Below are 22,882 nucleotides of genomic sequence, written 5' to 3' on the forward strand. Positions count from 1 at the left end.
ATCGTGGTGACCGCACACCAAGTGTTTGGCAAAAGCAATTGCCTTCGCACTATGTGAGGTGGATGTTGGCTTGGCGCAACTCAAACAAAAAGTATAGTATAAGAGACCTTCAAAAAGTTATTCAAATTTGATGATTTCATTTTAGTGTTAGTTTTGAATTAACTTCGAATTTTAGTAGACAGGTGGAAGAGTTAATGAACTTATAATTGAAACATTACTCTACTTGAAATTAAAATTTTTATTAATTATCATAGGTACATAAGTCCAAGCTTGATGGTTGCTCTTCAAGTTAACTTCATATGTAACACCAAATGCTTGCTTTGGATGGTAATTTGGGCAAAGAGAAGGGTTCGATTCTAGTTGGAGTTAGCCTCGGGAGATGGGTGGGTATATTTTTTTTCCCATCATGTCACCCATTCTTCTTTGTGTAAGGGGCATAGATTGGCATGGAAAAAGGCAAATGGTGGAAGATGTGTTTTAACTTTGTTGCATATTCACTGTAGCCTTTTCATGGTAGGACAAACCTAAACCACACCTGATGGTGGATAACCTCACACATACATCCAAGAATTTCGGATATAGAGATAATGGACGGAAGATTTTAAGACCGGTCAACAGGGACTTTTTGTTATAGCATGGTCTCTTGGAGGGTGGGGAATTAATTACCCCATGGACTTAACTCCTACAATGTAAGAATTTTTTTTTTGATAATCTAATATAGATATGACCAGATCTAAGTGTAGATCTACTCAAGTGTAACTAGATCTAACTTTCTCTCTATAGGACTAAAATCAATGCAAACTCAACCCACCCAGCATCATTCCGTAGCACGGTTATTCAGTTGTTAAAAAAAATTCTGATCCACTGGATATTGGCCCATATTGTTTCCAAAGCTGGTGGAGAAAAGTCCAGCGGAAAAACTCATGCTAACGGAAAAGGAAACAACAAACCTACTTTTATCACTCTCACAAATCTCAGCAAAAAGTTGGCGAAGAAGGAGCTTACAACGATAAACCGCACCGCCCTAACCAGATTATTGCGGTGATGAACACTAATATAATCCACCATTTTCCAACTCATAAACCTTATGAGGCAGCCCTAACTCCACTGCCGGCCGACGCGTGCATTCCTCTCAATGGGCTCGTGCCTTTCGTCGCGGTCACTGGCGAGGTCGCCGCCGGCGGACGGAATCCTGACCACTGACCGCACCGCCCCCATATCTTTGTTCCGGTCGCAGTTCAACTCCAAGAGCTGGAAGGAGAGGAAGAGGCAGAGAAAGGAGAAGGAGAAGAAGGGCGCAGGTGGTGTTGTTGGCGGAGGGGTGTTTGACCGGCGGCCTGCTGTTGAAATGCTGGGCCTAGATTTGAGCACATTGAAGAGCAAGTGTTTCAGAAAAGATGTTATACCACTATATTGCCTCTGTGATGTGATCACAGTCCCCTGTAGGATTCAGGGAGGACGTCCACTCATTTGCTTTATATCCGAATACTAATGCTTTTTAGCCTTTATTCTTCCTATTTGGACCATTCAAACTACTATATATAATCTGGCACACCATCTGAATGATGAATCAATTTATTTTTCATAACAAGTTCTCTATATATCCAATTACCAGATTGACCATTACAAGATTATAGGAGACTATTTCTCTGTAATTGCTGATTCGGCGAAGATATCGTCACTTTTTTATGTGCTAATGCATGTCATGATTGGAGGGATCATGTTTGCGTTGTTTATAATTTATTCCATGTAAGATTTCGTCATTTCCATCTTTTGCTCTAGTTTTGTTTTTTTTTTTTTTTTGCGCATACACATGAGTAGCCCGAAATACAATACAATCGTCTAGAAGGCAGCGAGTATCCTGAATCAACCGCATGCTCCTATCAGACCGCCCAGAGCTCAGGATCTCCTCAATCCTCATGGCAACATCCCCTTTAGAATGACGTGATCCGCATCCAGCACCTGTCTCGCATAGAATCTTCTTGCTCTATTCATGACTATCTTTGGCCACTACAAGCTTGTTCTGGTTACTGGTGCTCACTTGTTATTTATAAGAATTAGAAGAATTGTGTTATCGGGGGCTTGGTTTGTGGCTGCGTGCTTTTGCATATCTATTTTCGAGCATATCAGGGGCTTGTCATCAATGGAACTATGCAATAGTACGCTACTCCCAATATTCTTGTGAGAAGTAGTGAATGAAACTCTGATATTTAGAAATTTCGGCAAGGCAATCCTCATTCCATTCTTTCATATATTCTGTTTATCCACGTAACTTTGCATACTTAAAAGTATTTGTTTATTTTAGATTTTTTTTTCATTTATCATATATTATATTTCGAATTTCGTTCATCTTGAGGCTATATCTAGTTCATTTGCAGCTCCAAGGATGATAGCAGTGTTGAAGACATCCACTGATGATGCCATGGATGATCCGGTGAAATCTAATTACATGCAATAAGAAGTTCGTCGTGCCTGTAGGTTTTGTTTTGATGATTCCCTATTTGTTTACAATTATCCTTTGATGCTTGAAAATTGCTAAATGACCTTTGGATTTCATCTCTTTTGGGTCTACCGGGGTCTGTGATTTGTTACAATACATCGGTTATTGGTTATGAATGTCCTGCTACTGGAAGCATGTTCAGAAGTCTTAGCAGTGCATGTTTGCCATCTAGAAGTCACTGATTTAGGCTTGACAGTTGTGATTTATTATTAAATGTACTGGGTTTCATCGGCAAGAAGTTCATTGGTGGTAATTCCATAGGTCTGGTGGACATGGCAGCCAACCTTTTATCCTACTGAAGTACTTCAGGAAGTTGCAGGAATGAGCTTAATCAATGAAATAAAAAGCTTCCCATCCTGTTCAAATGGGCCTAAGAGTTCATGAGCTCTGATACTTACCCTCCAAGATCGAACTAGTCTATCACTTCCAAGCTATGAAAGAAACTATATTAGCTACAAATGGTCCTCAGAATTGATGGTATGGTGCAACTATTCATATATACAGCATCAATAAAAAATTTTATGAGGACAAATATAGATGAAGAATGTGATGTGTGTGCGACTTCCTCCACCTTCAGATCGAATGGCTTATTTGCTTATTCATTTGAATGACTGGTTTTTAGTGGAAGGAAATGTTATGGTTCCCTTTCAAGTTAGACGTCAGACTATGATCGACTCTACTAAAATCATACCTACGTTTTCATCAGAATGTGATTGGTTTTTAGTGGATGGAAATGTTGTGGGATCCTTTCAAGTTAGATATTCGATAATGCACCGCTCTTTAGTAAGTTCATAACTGAGATTTTACTATTGTTGCTGTCGTTGCCATTATTGTTGTTGTTATTGATGCCGACGACGAATAAATTGACACCAATGCATTAATCATGCTGTATTACTAATGCTCATCTCGCTATTATAACAGGAACTCTCCCATTTTGACTTGGATATTTTGGACTCTTGAAAGCGTTGTATATGTACATTACTAGCTTACTATGATTACAAGATGAATGAAATGTTACACAAAATTCAAGACAAGTATGTCATGAACCCATGCATAGTGTGCAGGACTATCCATCTAGGGTTTTGAGACGCCATGGAGCCATAGGATCAACTCCCCAACACATGGTGTGCATCAACAACATAGCCAATATTAATCTAAAAAACCCAATATGGCAAACATGCTTACATTAGCAAGCAAGGTATATACCATGTCCCAATCGAAGACCTTGCAATAGCGATCTCATAAAACCAACCAACTTGTGCTTGAGTCAGCTCGACCTATTTTAGGGCAAGGGTCTATCGCACGCCGGCTGCAATTAGGGGAAGAGGGAGGACGGCGACTTCCGACGATGAGTGCTGATGGTGAGAGGGAGAAAAACGAGGAAGAGATAATTGTTTTCTTTCCATCCGTGTTGATGGGGATGAGAGAGAGAGAGAAGATCTCATCGTTGGAGGGGCCTTGGTGGCGGAGAAAGTCGTGAGAGGTGAAGATCTTGGAAAAACATTGTAGGATCACTACATGAGACCTAGGAAAAACAAATTTACTCATGGTCCCACTATATTTTGAATATCATACAAATTCTCAAATTTAGTATTTCAATATAATAACTCAAGAACCATGCCAGGATCATTATATGTAATATATAAAAAAATTACAGCAAGGCTCAAATATCATATATATATATATATATATATATATATATATATATATATATATATATATATATATATATAGTTACCTAGGAACCATCCCAAAGTCACAACTCAAGATCCCATATATTTTAAATAGTTCACAGAGATTCTAATTTCATACTCAGAAAACAATTTTGGGATCCGTACAAGAGACCTTCAGGAAATAACAATTTACTCATAAGTCCCGCTATATGTTTTGATCAGGTTTGGCTAATATGATGTCTAACTTAAGTCTTTTTCAGTCGGTCGAGCCAGGTTTCGCTTCCTTCCATATCTCAGTAGATCTCGGTTCGGGTGCCTGTGAAGTGTAGACCAATGAAACATGATAATTGTCAATATAATAATTTGATGGGGGTAAATTGTAAACATGTGGCCTTGGCGGTAACTTAATTTTACATTGGACCCCCCTCCCCCTCCCCCCTCTCCCGTTCCCCATTTCTTCTCCAACCCCTAAGATAAAGAAAACAGAAGAAGCTAAAGAGAATAGCAGAGAGAGAGAGAGGTCATCAATCAGGGAACGGGGAATCGGAGTGGAATTAGAGGTCGTCGGTGATGGCGTTGAAGTTTTTGAACAAGAAAGGATGGCATACGGGGAGCCTCGGCAACGTCGAGAACGTGTGGAAAGCTGAGCAGAAGCACGAGGCCGAGCAGCGCAAGCTCGAGGAGCTCCGCAAGCAGATCCAGGAGGAGCGCGAACGCTCCGAGTTCCGCCAACTCCAAGAACAAGCCGGCCTCATCCCGTATGAAATTATCTCTCTGGACTAGATTTAGGGTTAGGTTTTTGGGGTTTTTGATCTTCGGACATTTCGTGGATTTTATTTGCTTTTTTTTTAATCCGTTCGGGAGGCAGGAGCGGTTGGATTTTCTCTACGAATCGGGTTTGGCGGTTGGGAAGGGGAGCTCCGAGGGGTTCAAGGCGCTCCAGCCCCAGCCCCAGCCCCCGCCCGCCGCCCCAGCAGCAGAGGCTAGTACCTCCAAGGTATGAATTTTATGCCCCTAAGAGCAGAGTTTGTTTTTTTTATTGCCCTTGCACAAGTATTTGATTTAGGTTCGGAAGTCTACAGCACCCTCAATTACTTCTAGTTTAAAGAGTTCTAGTCGGATTCTCGTTCCATTATTATCTTTTAATTAAAAAATGAAACCTAAAGGTGCTGCCTTTAGTGAAATTCTTTGCTGGGTGTCAGCATATGGAAACGTTTTAGATTGGATCACTTGAAAGGTCAGGGAATTTTACTTTATAACTGAGGTGAGATTTGTGAGATGTGTATCTTGATTTCTTGAAAAACTTCTGTTAAGGATTAGGGGGTGATTCGTATTGCACTAGTGATGCTAAGAGGTTTCTGAACAGCTTGTGAAGCTGGCTAATCTGTTCGGTAATTCAACCACTACGGCTTCTTTCTGTGCACTATTACTGAGTCATGCTTTTTTACAAGCCAATGTTTAACACGCTCTTACCATCATTAACAATGTCAGAATATCCACTGCATATGTCAAAAGCTTGAAAGAGGCTTCCATACCAACAAATATTCTTCTCTTGCGGGTAGCATCATTAATAATATTGTGCAAGCAAGATGGACTTTTCTGATATTTGCTTTTGGTTCCCTTTCCATCCTTTGTACGGCTAGTATCTTAGTGGCAAGACCTACAAGCCTTTTGGATATGATGTGTGTTGCCTGCCTGATCTGACAATAATGGACTGTATGCTGTAGCACGTCTTTGAAGACTTTGATCATGCTTTTCAAGTTGGCAAGCTACATGTTAGGCTTGCTTGCTAATCAAGCCTGTTGCTTTTATGGTGACTATGTTTTGGTATTATATATATTTATACTTTGAAAATATGAGCGATGTTCAATGTTTCTTGGATAATTGAGACAGGTTCCAAGTTTTCAGGTATTCTGTGAATTGTCTAACACTTTAGCACAAAGTTAGCATAATTATCAAAACACTTTAAGCAAAATATTATTATATTTTAGATATAAATATATCACACTTAGGTATCATTTTAAGTATGTTGACACATCTTAAATAAATCTAGAAAATAAATTAAACAACTTGCAAACTCGTATCTCTTCCATTAATTTATTTGTTAAAGGGCATCTATAATCTCTCTTTGCTGAATAGACATCAGAAGGCACATACCATTACATACATAAATACATATATCCATACACACACAAACATACACATACTAATATATATATACACACACACACACACTAATATATATATATATGTATGTATGGATGTATATGCATATATGTATATGCACATATGTATGCTATGTCCTCGTATCTAGATTTTGTAGAAGTTGCAGTGTCCGACACTTGAGGATACTTAGACACTTGGCATCCATGCCAAGAAATAGTACAAAATGCTGTCAGTAATATCTTGAAAATATGTAAGAAAACACTAAAAACCTATCAGACATCCATTTATTTCTAATTATACTGTGTGCAGCAAATGCATAGTTCAGAGGAGAATTCTACTACTATAGGATTTCAAACCATTTTGTAGTATCAAAATTTTTACATGACTCTGTTTAGATATGAAAATTGACATGCGTGTTGCTACTTAAGCTCATACTTGAGAATGGTTGTAGAAGTGTATTGTAGAGAGGGAGCAGGGAAGTAGCTTTTTTGAAAAATCTGTATAATTCTAGTCATTTCATGGTCACATTTCCCATAATATATGATACAAGAATGACAAATTTGGTATTGCACTAACTAATTAATGGCATGACTAAGGTTGACTTTAACAAGTAGTAATAACAAAAGATGCTTGATTAAAGGAGGTGAGACATCTAGAAGCAAGTTGGATAAGATCCTAGAATGGGTGTGATACACTATGACTAAGATTGTAACACCAGTTGGACATGCTTCTAAAATTTGAAACCCCAATATTGTGGCATTCTTCTTTGGGTTTGGCTTTCTAGCACTATGGAGATGTTTCCCTTTGAATTGCTTGTTGTTTACTTTGTTCTCTTCTTTTGAACCCCTTGCTAGTTGCTGCCTTGTCTTTTAACTTTAACTAACCATTTTTAGCTTAATAAAGTAATCATTTCATGGGGTTAATAATTAGGTTTATATCTATAGCATTTTAAGAGCTTGATCTATTGGGTTTGTCTTTTGCCATGACAGGATATTGATTAGATAGCTTGCCAAACCTTCATTATTTTTTGAATTTTTTTCACAATTGAATTTGGAATAACAAGCTCCCTAATGCATTTTTATCAGTAAGATTCAGATTTCTAATTCAATCCCTATTCTCTCTCTTGACAAAATCCTACCTGGTCCTTTCCCCTGCTTTTTGCTTATCTGAGTTTTTTATTTTTTATTTTTTTTACTTCTATCAGATCTAGTATGATCCCACTATTCCTTCCCTATTAAGAAAACAAAAAATTTAAATTGAATTCATTATTACTCTCCTGCAAAATGCATGTTTCTGAATATCAGTATATAAGTAAAACTTGGGAAGGAATAATTTTCTCAAAAAGATATCCAAAATGATGGCTGAATTATTTGTTGAAGTTTTGCCACTTCCAAATCATAAAAAAATATGGTATTCTTAGGCTTATGCTCTTAACCTAGGGATACAAGTCAGAACTCTTATTGATTGTTTCAGGAAATTAAAAGGTACATTCTTTGAATAATTTAAGTTCAACCTTTCTAGGTCCTAAGCATCAGGAGGATTTACTAGGTAACATTTGTCATTGAACTCTTTCGCCACTTAGGGTGACTGTTTAATTAGATAAAGTCTTGTTGCATGTTTTATTAGTAACTAGAAGGAATAAGAGAAGCTCCATTAATGATTAAACAACTAATTAACTACATTCACTTAAGATTTTATTCTTTGTACCTGAGTACTTTATCATTTTCCTGTTAAGGTCGGTGTTGCATGGACTCAAGCAAGAATGAGATACAGATGCACATCCTACTATCTCGCTCAGCATGAGGAAAACAAATATAGGGCGACAAGTAGGAAAAAATAATTTTAGCTACATTATATAAACTAAATTTTTATTTTGTATATAAAGGCACTAAATATGTTTACAAAGGTGTTTCTAAATACATGTTCCTCTTCCAAACTACAAAATTAGCTCTGCATTATGAGAAAGATGATGCTTTGCAAAATTATTTTGATGCCTACTGCCTTTAGTAAGCTTTAACAAATAAACATGACAGAAGCACACTTCTAGCATCATTATGGTAGGTCAAACACATTTAGACTTCAACTTTCCTCCAATCTGCAAAAGCTGCATCCAAACAGTATTATAAGTGGCTGCATTTAACATATCTGTTTGACATGGATTTCTTGAGCTGGGCTCAAGAGTCTAAGAAATACAGGTTAGAATATCAGGAGTTGCACACCAGATTATTAATTTATTGGTGTTTTGTTCGTTTATTTTGTATGCACTATTCTTTTTATTCTGTCTATATTTTGGTACTCCTTGATTTACGGATTTTGCAGCTTACCCTATGTAGTTTGAACTGCTTGATATTTTAATATTATCAAGAGCTTATGCATTTTTCCCTTTTTTGGGATTTTTTTTGAATTTTTCTAATAAAAAAAAGTAGAGGTGTGTTCCTTTATTGTTCATATGAACTATGCTAATTGTTTTATTCCTGATATCTCAGGCAGCTGTTCCTGGTGCTTTATTTGAGGATAAGCCTCAGTCTGCAAATGATGCTTGGAGAAAACTCCACTCTGATCCCTTGCTTCTTATCCGACAACGTGAGCAGGTACTTGCCAGGATAAAGAATAATCCTATCAAGATGGCCATGATCAAGAAATCTGTAAGTCATGCGTCTATGAAATATAGTGTGGGACTTTCAACAACCATTTTCAATAACTCTTAAATCATTACTTTACTACCATTACATATACAATGCCTTTTGAATCGACGGTAGAGTAGGTTTGATGTTGCTTTCTCAATCTTTTTCTGATCCTAGCCATGTAGTAGATCCATCTTTATTCGGCTAAAAAGAGGTGTGTGTGGCCATCATATCTGCCTACCCCCTTCTTCATTCATCCAATTCAATGTTGCATACTTGCATTTACACAGGCACATATCTAATGTCTGCTGTGGTAATAGGCAAAAGTAAGAGATATGGGGATACATTGTGAAAATTAGTTTAACTAATATATGTATGCATTATGCGTGAATACATGTATGTTTATTTTTTAGAATATCAAAAATATAAAAATTTATCTCCAACAAATTTTTTTTATAGAAAATATTTAAACATATTACTTATTAAGGAATTTCAGTGTATATGTTTCTCATCCGAACTTAAAATTAGCTCAAGGATGCAAGGAACATGACAATTTCACAAAGTTATTTTAATAGTTACTTCCTCAATCAAGCTCTAAAAGCTATAAATGCCTACTGCAAAAGTCTTTGTGGCAGGTCCAACTGATTGTTGGAAAAGCCAGTTCCCCCTTGATTTATTCAAAGTGCAGTCAAAGAATTTGATGAGGATTGAAGAATCAGATGTATCTGACAAGCTGATACCTATCCAAATCGATGAATACTTACCACCATGAATTGTTCTAGATAGACGCAGGCATCCTGGTAAACAAATACAACATGGACCTTGATAGACATTAAAACCTGTATATGCTAACAAAATTAGATTATATATTCAAAAAGAATAAAAACAACAGCCAAATATAATTTTCCAAACACTCATCCTTTTTGAGTAATTGTTTCTCTAAGTAGCATTCATGCAGCCCTGTGTCTTTTTCGTGGTAAAGGGGCTCTACCCCAGTTTGTTCAACTATATGGTATTTTAGAATACCCAGCTAGTTCATTTATTCTTCTACCATCAGGTGTATACTGGTATGCTACATTGCCTTTCTGCCTTGCTGATTTGGCTAGACTATCAGTTTTCTGCCTTAAACACTTGTTTCAGTACTCAAGTCCTGGAATCAGGAAATTGTTTGTGTTTGGACTCTCACTTCCATATGTGCCTCACTGAAGCACTCAAGGATTCTGACCAAATCCAAACAGCCCATCTGTACAATTGCTGATGTGATGTGGAGAGCTAAGGCATCATGTAAATCCACTGTCATGTCCATGAGCTGTGTCTGCAGTGCTCTGCATGTGATGTGCAGGCTTTGTCTGTAGCTTTCCTAATAACCCCACCTTGCCCCTGCAAGTTGACAAATCTCTGTACAAAAACCATCTTTCTCAGCAATGAATCAACCCTAGGATTTTTGTACAGAGCAGGACTGTTTCTTTCAAAGTATTAAATGGTCGCTGTATCTTTAGTGTCAGCAATCTGGTCTAGATAACTTGTGCACAAATGTTACTCCAATGCTTGTGCCACTCTTTTTGTGAGACATTGCATCTTCCCTGATTTGCCCCTCTCCATTGTTCTGCTGATATTTCTTTTGGCAGACTTGCAAAATGAGATGTTGAAGATAAAGATCTATCATTCTTCCTCTATACTTTCATGATTTATTATTCTTTTGTTGCATTTAAACTTTTATATTCAACTGCCAATTGGAATATATTATTGCATGTTTCATGAGGTAGCGAATCCACTGAGCACAACAAACACTCTCAACCTCTGAATTAGGAGTGGCTGTATGAATTGTATGTTACCCTTATTGGTTCTAAAACTGATTACCTTATAGGCCAATAACCTGATGTTTTGGCAAAGATGTGCCATGTACGCCGCTAAATTCACTATCTGAAACAGACCTATGGTTATGCAGGTAGAAGCTGAGAAAAAGCAGAAGCACGAAAAGGAGGAGAAACAAGAAAATGAAAAACACAGGCACCACTATAGCAAGTCAAAGAATGAGAAGCATTCGTCCAAAGTTCATTCAGATTCAGAAGACACAAGTGAAGTAGAGGAAGAGAGAAGAAAGAGGGATCGTGCAACATCTGGGAGGCAAGAGCACAGCAAGTCAAACCATGAAATGCGTTCATCTAGAATTTGTTCAGATTCTGTAGACAGTAGCAAGGGTGAGGTAGAGAGAAGAAGTAAGAGGGACCAATCAACTTCTGAGGATCACCGACATGGCAACTCAAAGCATGATAAGCATACGGAAAAAGTTCATTCAGATTTAAAGAACACGAGTGATGGTGTAGAGAAAAGAAATAGACATCGTTCAACGTCAGAGCATCATCAGCACAGTTACTCGAAGCATGAGAAGCATTCATCCAGAGGTCGTTCAGATTCAAAATACCAAAGTGAGAAAGAGAGCAAAAAGAGCAATGTCTCGAAATCTGAGGATCTTCATCATAGTTTGGACCTTGGAATAGGAAGCAAGCAGAAGGAAATCAATACCCAGAATCTGCAACAGGAGCCCGGTTATAAGCGACATCAGGGTGTCCTAATGATGTCCGAGGAAGAGAGAGCAGCTCGGCTGCGAGAAATGCAACTCAATGCAGAGCTTCATGAGGAGCAAAGGGGAAAACGATTGAAGAGAGCAGCTGAGGCTGATGCCCAGGAGGCATTGCGGGCAAGTACTTCCCGAGGCAAGAATTTCTTAGATGCTGCCCAAAAGAGCATTTATGGAACCGAAAAAGGGGGAAGCTCTACAATTGAAGAGAGTGTCCGTCGCCGTGCTTATTATTCACAAGGGGGTTCTGCAGTCCATGAAAGCAATGCTTTCCGGCGGTGAGTGCGTTGCATGTTGTATTTCATTGGATAAATCTGGTAACTGTATAATATATTTACTGCCTTTAAAAAATTTCCTTACGAGTATTGTTTTATTCTGGCAACGCCTTAAGAGCATCTCAGCATGGAACCAAACCGTCAGTCAGGTGTTCTCTTTACCTCGAGCAATAATACAAATTAATTCATCTGATACTCGAGCTTCCTAGTGAAATATACCAAGTTTTGTACAAGTTAAAATATAGCATTAGAATTCCCTGGAAGTTGGAAGATTATCAGGTATTCAGAATCTAGAAGCGTGACGTATCTCAGGGAACTGCCTCTTCATACCATTTAATATATTTGGAGTACTTTTGGATTGAAAAACAGCTCAGTGGACAAAGTAAAAGGTGCAGAGTTCAACAATTCTGTAGGTGTGGGTATCCGGTGTCGCTGAGAAGCTCCAACCTGATACTTGGGATTTCTTTCATCAAAAGAGAAGCTTTACCAGTTTAAAGTTTCCTACCATTATCAACCCTGTTCATTATCCTTCATGTTATGCTTTTATTGGTACTTCCCAAAAAACTCACGAATTTATATAGCTGAAGAGCACAAGGTGTTGAATGGTTCGAGAACAGTCAGCTGGCTGCTCTCGTACTGCATGCTCAACCTTGCCCCTGTACTTGATCAGAATTCTGTACTTGGTTTATACTTTACATGCAAATGCTTTAGAAACCTAACTTATCCGTTGGATTGATCTTGTTCATGACTTCCTCTTTTGATTAATCTAGCTCTGAGCATTTCAATAGTTTAGATTCTCAGATCTAGTGATAAGATAAATATTCTCCATAGTTGCAATATATCTTGGCGCTCGCATATGCGGAACGAGGAATCGTAACCAATTGGAGTCCACTAATATATTTGCTTGGGAGGATTGTAAGGTAATTCCCCATCATTCCTTGTTCTCTCTTTGACAGGAATTCTGCGATTTGCATTCTTTGTGATATCTTTTTTTATCACTAACCCTCTGGTATGAAGGACAGATTGGGGAAAGATGGATAAGAAAGAAAGGAAGAATAGAAGACTAACCCTATGTTTGGTATGAAGGATGGATTGGAGGAAAGATGGATAGAGTTTTGACCCATCCATCCTCTGTTTGGTGAAATGTGAAAGGGTGGATGAAAATGGTTTTCTTCTCTGTTTAGTATAAGAGGAATAAAAAGAAGTATTTGTATGACATTTTTATAAAAAACTATTCTTTGATACAAAAGAATGAAAAAGTATTAAGAGTTTTATCCAAAAATAATAATAAATAAAAGGTATGTTTGTTGACGTAAAAATTTATTCCTCATATGCCTCATCATCGGAAGGATGGAAATTGGTGAGACCAGGACGGTGCCTAGTAATGTAATCCAAAGAAATTGATTATTCCTGCCGCATCGGTGCTGTAATGCTGCTGTTTCCTCCTCTCTCTCTCTCTCCCCATTAAATCCACAATGCTGGTGTCCCAGTCAACTCGAACTAAAGCATCTTCAGCCTTAGTCTTTCATCCTTGATCTATGCTTGTTGCTACCAAAAATATCGGTCAAACACCAGCTACCTTTAATTTAAAATTACGGACTGCGAGGTGGCGGGCGACAAATGCAAATGTGGCAGCTGTGTGCATGCCCAATAGGCTGCGATTAGGCCGGAGAAAGCTGCTTTTTTTTTTTTTTTAATTATGAGAAACTTATTATAACAATTCAGGTTCTCATCTAAAATGGCTCGCTGAAAAATATTATTTAGATTTCTTAATCTTATATAAGTATTCAAAATCTACCTAGTAAATAACCGATGTAGTACTAATCCCACGCCCGCACGAATCCTGGCATCCTCATTAAGCTAAGGGTTCAAATTTATTCAAATCTAATCACAGGTACCACAATCGGCCCGTGGTCAGCTTCAATAGATATGTGCTACAGTGTCTTCTAGTCCACATAAATTATGGGCTGGTCTGTTCTGATATTATTTGTAACAACTTAGTATCTTATCCAAAAAAAGCTAGCCGGATAATATTATTTAGGTTGCTTAATCTTATATAAGTATTCAAAATCTACCTAGTAAATAACCGATGTAGTACTAATCCCACGCCCGCACGAATCCTGGCATCCTCATTAAGCTAAGGGTTCAAATTTATTCAAATCTAATCACAGGTACCACAATCGGCCCGTGGTCAGCTTCAATAGATATGTGCTACAGTGTCTTCTAGTCCACATAAATTATGGGCTGGTCTGTTCTGATATTATTTGTAACAACTTAGTATCTTATCCAAAAAAAGCTAGCCGGATAATATTATTTAGGTTGCTTAATCTTGTATAAGTACCTAAAATTTACGCAACGAATAATCGAAGTAGGACTAAACATACGCCTGCACCGCACATCTCACACTTATTAAGTTCATTATTAAAAAAAAAAAATTGCGCCGAATCACGATCGAGGCCCACTTTTTCTGATAAGTGGGATACGCGGTGATTAAAGTAATGCGGCAGTGGGAAAGGAACAAAATTAAGCAACATGCAAAAGAAAAATCCTGCTGAAGAAACAGCTTGGTATCCTCATCTCATCAAAAAGCGATACAATCTTATCATTTAGTTAGGATCTTATGTGGGCATCACTCTAGGCTTTTTGGAAGGAATTTTCCGTTCGCATAGCTCCATCTTCTGATTCATAAGAAAAAGAAAATTCTGTCATAGCTTAAACTAAACCATCTTTCTGGTACTTCAAATCTTTTGTTTTTGAAAGTGTGATCCTAGTTCTTCCTCTTCCACTTCCCCTTCCCCTTCTCAGTCAGTTCTGATTTTTGTGGGAATCATCCATGATTGCACTATATGTTTGACCTATATCCTCCATTTCCTCCCTATGCCCATATCCAAAGGGAATAAAGTCGAAGCACCAAGTTTGAATGAATGGTAGTTCTTCACTCAAAAAAATTTTGAATGGTAGTGAAATCAGAACAGCCCCCACAGCATAAATCAACTGCCTACAAGAATAACCAGACAAAGTTAACAATGAAAAGAGATGACAAAAACATATCATAATATATATTCAGCCATACATCATAATGTACTAGTTTAGTTGGTGTGAACTCTCAAACATTGTTCATAAATAGAATTCTAAGACCAGTTTTAAAAAGCCTTCATGGTATTCCATCTTTCCCCACCCTTTCACATAGCTTCAGTTTCTCTTAGAATCTTTTGCCCCTGGCTTGTTGTCCTTGTGCAGCATAATGTTAAACCAAAATACTGCCATCCGGACCACCTTGGCAGATTAGACATACGATGTGTTTATGAAAAATTAGAAGAACTATGAACAATAAATTTATTCATGGAGTATGTTCTAATTAATCTAACGCAGCCAATAAAAACATTGGTGCACCTTTTAGCCGGTATATTCTTATCTACGTGGTGACCAATAAATTTATTATGCAGAGTATGTCCGACAAAATTGTAAGACAGAGGACGTGTGGAGCTGCAGGGAACAATTAAAGATACGAGAAAGTCAAAAACTTCTAGCTCAGTTGGGTGGCACCTCTCTCTCAAGGGCTTGTCCTGAAAGAATAAATAATAAAAGTACAGTCTTATTGATCATATTTTCGTTGCATTTTTTACCAACCCCCTCCAACCTCTCCCTAGTAAATTAAACAAACATGCATTTTCTTTGGTGGATCATATCATGCATTTTGTTAATGACTAATTGGTAATGTTGTTCAAGAACATTCAAAATTGTTAGATCTCAATTAGCTCAAAAATGAAAATAGAGATGTTGTTAATTTCTTAAATCACCTTTGTTTTTCTTTTTGTTTCCTCTTTTTTTTGAAGAAGAAGAGGAAGGGAGGTAGTTACCCCCTACCTAGCCACCTCTGGTGCAAGTGGAATTCAAACCCTGGCCATTAACACCTTGCAATGACTTTATCAACTTGACAAGTTTGTACCCAGTAATTCCTTCTAAGACCTAAGGGAGCATCTCTGTCAAAATAGCACGTAAGTTTGAAGTTACTGAACTTCATAAGATTGCCCCCCCACTAGAAGTGAAAGCAACAAGCTCCCTCTAGGGAATATGATCATATTATATATGCATTTTTTTATAAAAAGGCAATCATATTATCTAGTTAAGATTCCACGATTTATATTGAAGTGAAATTCCTAAAGCATATTGAATCTGAGAAGATTGCGATCCACATTTTTCTTTTCATATCTTCAGAGCATCGAAGACATCTTTTTATATTATCAGATGGCATATCTTGACAACCAATTTTATATGCTGAATATTTGTACATGATTCATGACCATGCATTCGCTTGGTATACCTCTGTTAGCTTGAATGGTATATACCCACCTAACGTTTAAAAGTAAAAAAAGGTCGTTTAATAAAGAAATCATTACCAAAGATATTTCACCCCTTCTATGAGATACGTATTTACTTTAGTTTTCTCATTTATCACTGTTGGATCTTGGTACTAAGTTTTCTTAGGAAACTGCTGGAAATTCGCATAAAACAAAATCTCTCTCTTTTTATATTGAGTGGTAGGTGTTGGGTGGTTGTGTGTAATGATGAGAGGAAAAACTAAGAATGATAGCAATGGGGAGGAAAAGTTCCAATGGAGACCTTTCATGGAAAGAAACATTAGAAGGCTACAAGAAGGTTTTAAAGTTCTGAAAAGCTTCTTTCCAAATCCTTCAGGAGATCCATCTGGGCTTCTTCTCTTGTAATATTTTTTTTGTTAAATTTTTCGTAATTGCTTTTTGAAATATCCAGCCTGACATGAAGTACTGGTCTAGCATGCTAAACAGCCTTGTTCTTCACATGAGTGGTTTGGAACCAGGAAGAGGTTCATTCCTTGGAGTGCTACAAATAAAGGTGAGAAAAAAGGACAACAATGAGTGGGCTCTCTTAGTGTACATGTCTCTATGTCTTCCTCTATGGCTAAATTCCCTCTGCTTCGAATAATAATATAACTTCTTGACCCCACCATGTTCATGACTTTTCCCTTTTCCTGCCTTCAACTCCACTCAATACTCTTTCCTCAAAAACTCTCCCCCATGCGGTTATTCTTTTTAGAATACTTTCTGATATAAGATTTTCCTTAGGCAGGAGATGAAGAGAGAGGCAGAGAAAGAGATTGGTTGGTGGGAGAAGTAAGGTGGGAAAAATATGTATTGGTGATGCAAGAGTAGAAAGAGGTACTGGGTGACACAGTAAAATGGCAGAAGATTCTCTATAAGTTGGAGTTATGGGCATGTCAAGTTAGTAAATCCAGTTTGGCAGAGGTAAACTAACCAAAAAAGAAAAAAATATCATCTCTTTTTCTTATGCCAACTCTTTATTAGTTATTTTCTCTCAGCATGTTCTTATCCACGTTTGTACCCATTTCTTCCTTCAATGATGCTGTGCAGACGGAAAGAAGGGGAGATTCTCTGTTTTGGGATTCCGAAGTTTTCTTTATCTCCTCAAGTGAGAGTAAGATCTTTTTCCACTTCTTTAAGCTAATTGGGAGTGCCTTCCCCTCCTAGAGGCAGCACAGTTGCATCTCGATCGCTTCTGTTCCTTCATCTGTTCACTGGAGAGGACAAAGATAATTCAGAACAGCAAGCAAGGGATCTTAATGAATGTTAGCAGGGGGATCTGAGGTGGTGGTGTTGGTGATCTGTTCCTGTTGATGATATTTCTTCTCACGGGGGAGGTGGGTCTGAGAAAAAACCATCTCTTTGGTGAAAGAGATCCCTCTTCGGCCTGCAATATTCCATCTGCTGGCTAATAGGATGTACAAAATATGCCTTGATTTCACATTGATGTGAGTGAACAATGGAGCGAGCAGCGAACAAGACTTGACCGGTTACTGTTCCCGTTCCTTTGGACTTTTAGGCTTTTTTACAGAGGGAGGAGAGGAGGATGGCTTGCCTGCTGTAACAGTTTATCTTGTACCGATGACAAGAGAAGAGGCTGGAAGGATGTCATCTGGAATCCATCAGTCAGGTTCCTACATTGTGACAAAACAAAAGATGGTTGGATTTGAGAGGTATGAACCCTCTCTCTTGTTTGGTGATATACAGGATACCCTCCTCTCTTGACCTACTAAAAGGCTTGGATAGTTGGATGCTGGATGCATGAAAAGGGTTGGAATATGAAAAGTGGAAGAAAAGGAGGAGCTGGAAAAGAAATTCCCCAGACCGCTGCAGTAGATCTGTATCTCCTGATGTCCTCCTTCTAGCAGTAGATTAGGAGCATCTTTTGCTTCTGTGTCTTCTCCTAGAGTCACTGTCATCACTATTCTTGCACTTATCTCTTCATTTCTCTCTGCCTTGCATGGCGATCTATTTTTCACACATGCACATGGACCCCTGCTCACCATCCCATCGCTCCCTTGTCCTGTTTCTCTCTTCTGCTAACCTGGCATTCTAGCCTTTACTGCTTCTCCCATATCACCACTCGATTTTATAGGATATTTTAGATTCCTTCCTTTCATTTACGTACCTGCTCCTAAGCTGATATCAAATCAGTTTGCATATCAGGCACCAAAATCCAAAAGCAAAACATCTACAAAAGGACAAAAGAAGGTATAAAGCCCTCTTCTCTCTCTCTCTCTCTCTCTCTCTCTCTCTCTCCCTCCCTCCCTCCCTAAGATACTATTGAGGGATGGGGCACAGAGAAAGGGAGCTTTGTGAATAATGTCCCTACATAGTCAAGTTGCCACTCCCATACTAACAATACTATATACATTTAATCTCTCTGCCTCAGGCAGATCATGCCCTGTCAAAGCAGCTGCATTCTTAGATGTTCGATTAATGCAAGGGACTGCAAACACCCCAATCTCGCTTCCATCTCCTTCCCATGTTATATTTGCCTTCTCACTGGGCTCGTAACTCCACTCCACTCCTCAGCTTCACAACCTTTCCCTGCTGCTTGAAATGCTCACCTCCTTGCATTCGCATACGGATGAAGAAGAAGAAGGCGCACACCACCGCCACCCCAACCTTCAGATCTTACCACATGGACTGACCGCCCCTTCAACCCATTCCTGCCGATTGCTTATCAGCTGCGCCGAGCTCATCCACCGTGCCGACTACTCCGCCGCCCGCCGCATTCTCTCCCTGCTCTCCAACATCTCCTCTCCCCATGGCGACTCCACCGACCGCCTTGTCCACCAATTCGCTCGCTCCCTCTCGCTCCGCATCGATCGCCTCACCCATCTCATCTCCCCCTCATTGTTCTCAGACAATGAGGACACCCTCCAGTCCTCCTACCTCTCCCTCAACAAGGTCACCCCCTTCCTCCGCTTTGCTCACCTGACTGCCAACCAGGCCATTCTCGAGGCCATCGATGGCCACCGATCCATCCACATCCTGGACTTCGATACCTCGCACGGTGTGCAATGGCCTCCTTTCTTGCAAGCCATTGCTGAGCGTTCCGACCCCTCCAGTCTACCCTCCATCCGCATCACCGGTACCGGTACCGGCCTTGACGTCCTCCGCCGAACTGGTGAACGCCTCCAAGCCTTCGCCAACTCTTTAGGCCTCAGATTCCAATTCCACCCCCTTTACCTCCCTACCGCCGATCCTGATGCTAGTGCTAGTCTGAATTCTTCTTTCCAACTGCACCCGGGCGAGACCCTGGCCGTGAATTGCATGCTGTTCTTGCATAAGCTTCTGAAGGACGGAAGCAGTGACGATCCTGCATGCAAGCTCGTGGCTTTCCTCCATGCGGTCAAGGCGATGAACCCAGTGGTGGTGACAGTTGCTGAGAGGGAGGCCAACCACAACTCGCCAATATTCTTGCGAAGATTCATGGAGGCTTTGGATCACTACACAGCGGTTTTCGAGTCCTTGGAGGCTACGCTGCCACCCAAGAGCCCGGAGCGCCTCGAGGTGGAGCAAGTGTGGCTCGGGAGGGAGATCGAAGACATAGTTGGCAGGGAGGGGGAAGGGAGGAAGGAGCGGCACGAGCGGTTTGAATGGTGGGAGGGTCTGATGAGGGGTAGGGGGTTTTCGAGCCTCCCGCTGAGCCCATTTGCACTGTCGCAGGCAAAACTGCTGCTCAGGCTGCACTACCCTTCGGAAGGTTACCAGCTTCCGATGTCGAAGAACTCCTTGTTCCTGGGTTGGCAGCATAAGCCCCTCTTCTCAGTCTCTTCTTGGCACTGATCATGCAGCAATTCCAGGAAGAAAACCCAGCCGATCTGCTTCATTTGGTAGCTTTACTTCTCTCTTATCTGTTTTTCATTCTCTTTTTATTTTTGGCGTGCGTTTTTCTTCTTTCAATCAAGTGGGATTTCCACATGGAAAACAAAACCCCAGCTGGAAATGAAGGCCCGAAGTATAGATACATAGATGGGTTGATATAGTATATATGGGATGTCTTTACTCCAAACCTAAACATGAGTCTTCAACTCTACTTGATGCTTTATGAGCATGATGGTGCACATTGCATGGCAAAATTTTGGAAGCAGTGAAGACAGAAGAAACTCATGAGGTCTCGCCAGTCTTCTAGTTTTCTTTATTGCTTCCCACAATTTTGTCTTCTTTCATATACATAATTTTCCTTGTAATCCTGCAAATATATTGCAGTATTTGAGATTTCAAATTGTTACATGCCATTGATGAAATCATAGTATTATGGTTGTTTTGTTGATGGTCTTTGCTTTGGCTTTTGCTCTATGATGTTGCTTGTGCTAGTGCGTTGCCTGAGCTGCATTATTTTTCTTTATAGGTCCTCATGTTCGCATGGTTTTTCGCTATATCTTTGTCCTCCTCGTTGGTGACTTGTGCCATTTTTTATGTTTTATTAATTATGCTTGATCTCTACCCACTACTGAAAAGTCCTATGATAAAATAATAATGCAAATGGGTTTGAGGAGATCAATCAACAGGTATGCCTTTCTTCTCCGCAAATGGCTAACCTGTGTTTCCAATATATTCTTTTGTCTTGTGCTTCCATGATGGAAGCTATCTTGATTTCTGCACCCATTCCCTGTGTATAGTCTATGGTACAGCATCATTCCATTCCCACCACCTTAAATTCTGCCTCTTGTCCCCTCAAACAAAACTATTGGACTTCTAAACTTAAATTTTTGGTGGTCACCTTGCCCCCCCCCCCCCCCCCCCCCCCCCCCCCCCCTCTCTCAAGAAATCATTCCCTCTAGGAAGCCTCACTTCTTGGGATCTTGCATGTTTTGCTTGGCTCCTGCCCTTTTTGCCTTGGTCTTGCTGATCTCTCTCTCACTTAAGCACACTCACACATGCACGCACTCAACGCACACAAACATCGATTGTCTCCCATAAGCTTCTGACATGCCTTTGCAAAGATGTGATTGAATGAAGCATTTTAGTGCTTCTTGTAGCATGTCTAAACAAGCTGAGTTCTGCATGTTACAAGCTGCTCTTAGTTTTGTTGTTAAACATACCACAAATCCACTCTAGTATTTAAATGGCAGTTGTGATTTTTAAGTTTGGGTTATCTGATCTGCTCTTGCTTCACCTCAAAGAGAAGTTTGTATTGAAGATTTTGCTATGGGGAATAAGCGTTTATACTACATACTTACAAATCTATGTTAAGCATTTATTAGTATAGAATTCACTATTGCATACATTGGTAATCTACTGACTATATATAAAAGGTGTATTATTTTTATGTATGTGCATGCATGTATGCATAAAGAAATGATGCAGCTTACTAGCTTCAAAGGTTAGCCACATTAATATATTGTGTTTATAAGTAGGAATTAATTGTAGCTACAATAGATCAGGATATCTAAATAGATCTTACATAATTTTGCTTAGAATGTTTGAAAGCTGAAGAAAGGATTCTGGGGAGAGCATCTACTGACTTGAATTCAATATTCCATTCTTTATGAGGAGTACCATATGTTTTCAGTTCTTGGCTTCCCTTTTGCAGTTATCTTTCCATCTGCTTTTTACTTGTATGTTAACAATTCGAACAGGGACAGTGGCTGGAATGGTAACCCCAACTATTTATCTGATTAGTTGATTCAGATACTGGGAAAAGGGCATAAATCAAGGGTATTTGAGGCCCCAAGATAAGGGTTGAAATCGAATCGGATTCAGATCAGACATAGGTCGGATACTAGCGTATCCATATTCATATTTATTTTATTTGACAAATATAGATATGGTACGGATGTTAATCAAATACAAATATTCATGTTCTTATTTATTTTAGATGAATACAGATACACATCGAATACCGAAAGTATAGATATAAATATAGATATAAATCAGATAATTAAACTTTATGATAATAGAATCAAAGATATTACTAAGTGGATGATAAATCAAGTTAATAGTATGCTAATATAGTCATCTATTTTTTAAAAAAGTTTATGAGTATTTCAATCAATAAAGGCAAATATGGATGGAATCATTTACAAGTTAGATTTCTCCAAAGCTTTTGATAGAACTGATCCTAAATTCTTGCTCAATCTGCTTCTGGTCAGAAAATTTTCTTAAAGGTAGATAGGCTGGTTGGAAAACATCCTAGCATCTTGCAAAATTGCGGCGAATGTGAATGGCGAGATTGAAGACTAGATCTTTTGCAGGAGATGGCTAAGGCAAGGAGATCCACTTTTTCTGTACCTTTTTATTCTTGCTACCGACTCCCTATATAGAATGCACAATTGTGCCATAGCGGTTAAGATTTTTGAAAGGCTTGGTAATCATTGGATCTGTGGAGGGACGAAGATTTTACAATATGCAGACAACACTCTAGTGTTCACTCGAGCTAGAAAGGAGTATATTGTTGTGTTGAAGATCATTCTCTATTGTTTTGAAATGATAGCTGAGTTTGCTAATAACTATCATAAAAGCTCCATCTTAGCTATTGGACAGGACAATATGGTTACAATAAGATGCGCAGGTTGGCTAAATTGTAGTTACTCATCTCTTCCAATCAAATACCTTGGGCTTTCTCTATGTGGAGGTAAACCTACTAAAGCTAACTGGATGGTCATGATTCAAAGAGTTGAAGCTAGATTTGCAACATGAAAAAGCAAATTTTTGTCTTTTGGGGGGAAGTTAACATTAATCAACTCCATG

At 39.0% G+C, this 22,882-nt stretch overlaps 2 protein-coding genes across 3 annotated transcripts; both read left to right on the forward strand.

The window, feature by feature from the left end:
- The first annotated feature begins 4,612 nt into the window (after positions 1-4,612).
- Positions 4,613-12,012, forward strand: LOC103722375 (pre-mRNA-splicing factor CWC25 homolog). Of its 2 annotated transcripts, XM_039116861.1 has the most exons (5): positions 4,614-4,931; positions 5,042-5,049; positions 5,082-5,170; positions 8,826-8,984; positions 10,912-12,012. In XM_039116861.1, exons 1-5 carry the CDS (start codon positions 4,744-4,746, stop codon positions 11,824-11,826), a joined length of 1,359 nt encoding a protein of 452 aa, XP_038972789.1. In that variant the 5' UTR covers positions 4,614-4,743; the 3' UTR covers positions 11,827-12,012. The 2 variants fall into 2 exon arrangements, with proteins under 2 accessions (XP_038972788.1, XP_038972789.1); XM_039116860.1 differs by having other exon boundaries at positions 4,613-5,170; positions 10,912-11,822; positions 11,927-12,012.
- Positions 12,013-17,094: 5,082 nt separating this feature from the next.
- Positions 17,095-20,414, forward strand: LOC103722391 (scarecrow-like protein 18). Its single transcript, XM_008812933.3, has one exon. It carries the CDS (start codon positions 18,743-18,745, stop codon positions 19,973-19,975), a length of 1,233 nt encoding a protein of 410 aa, XP_008811155.1. The 5' UTR covers positions 17,095-18,742; the 3' UTR covers positions 19,976-20,414.
- The last annotated feature ends 2,468 nt before the right edge of the window (positions 20,415-22,882 follow it).

Source organism: Phoenix dactylifera, unplaced genomic scaffold (assembly GCF_009389715.1).
Source record: "Phoenix dactylifera cultivar Barhee BC4 unplaced genomic scaffold, palm_55x_up_171113_PBpolish2nd_filt_p 000143F, whole genome shotgun sequence".
In the NCBI taxonomy this organism is placed as follows: Eukaryota; Viridiplantae; Streptophyta; class Magnoliopsida; order Arecales; family Arecaceae; genus Phoenix; species Phoenix dactylifera.

Coding starts and splice junctions, on each gene's coding strand:
- LOC103722375 (XM_039116860.1), top strand. CDS start 4,934: ATGAAATTATCTCTCTGGACTAGATTTAGGGTTAGGTTTTTGGGGTTT. Junction 8,985..10,911: donor TGGCCATGATCAAGAAATCT/GTAAGTCATGCG, acceptor ATGGTTATGCAG/GTAGAAGCTGAGAAAAAGCA. Junction 11,823..11,926: donor GAAAGCAATGCTTTCCGGCG/GTGAGTGCGTTG, acceptor TTATTCTGGCAA/CGCCTTAAGAGCATCTCAGC.
- LOC103722391 (XM_008812933.3), top strand. CDS start 18,743: ATGCTCACCTCCTTGCATTCGCATACGGATGAAGAAGAAGAAGGCGCA.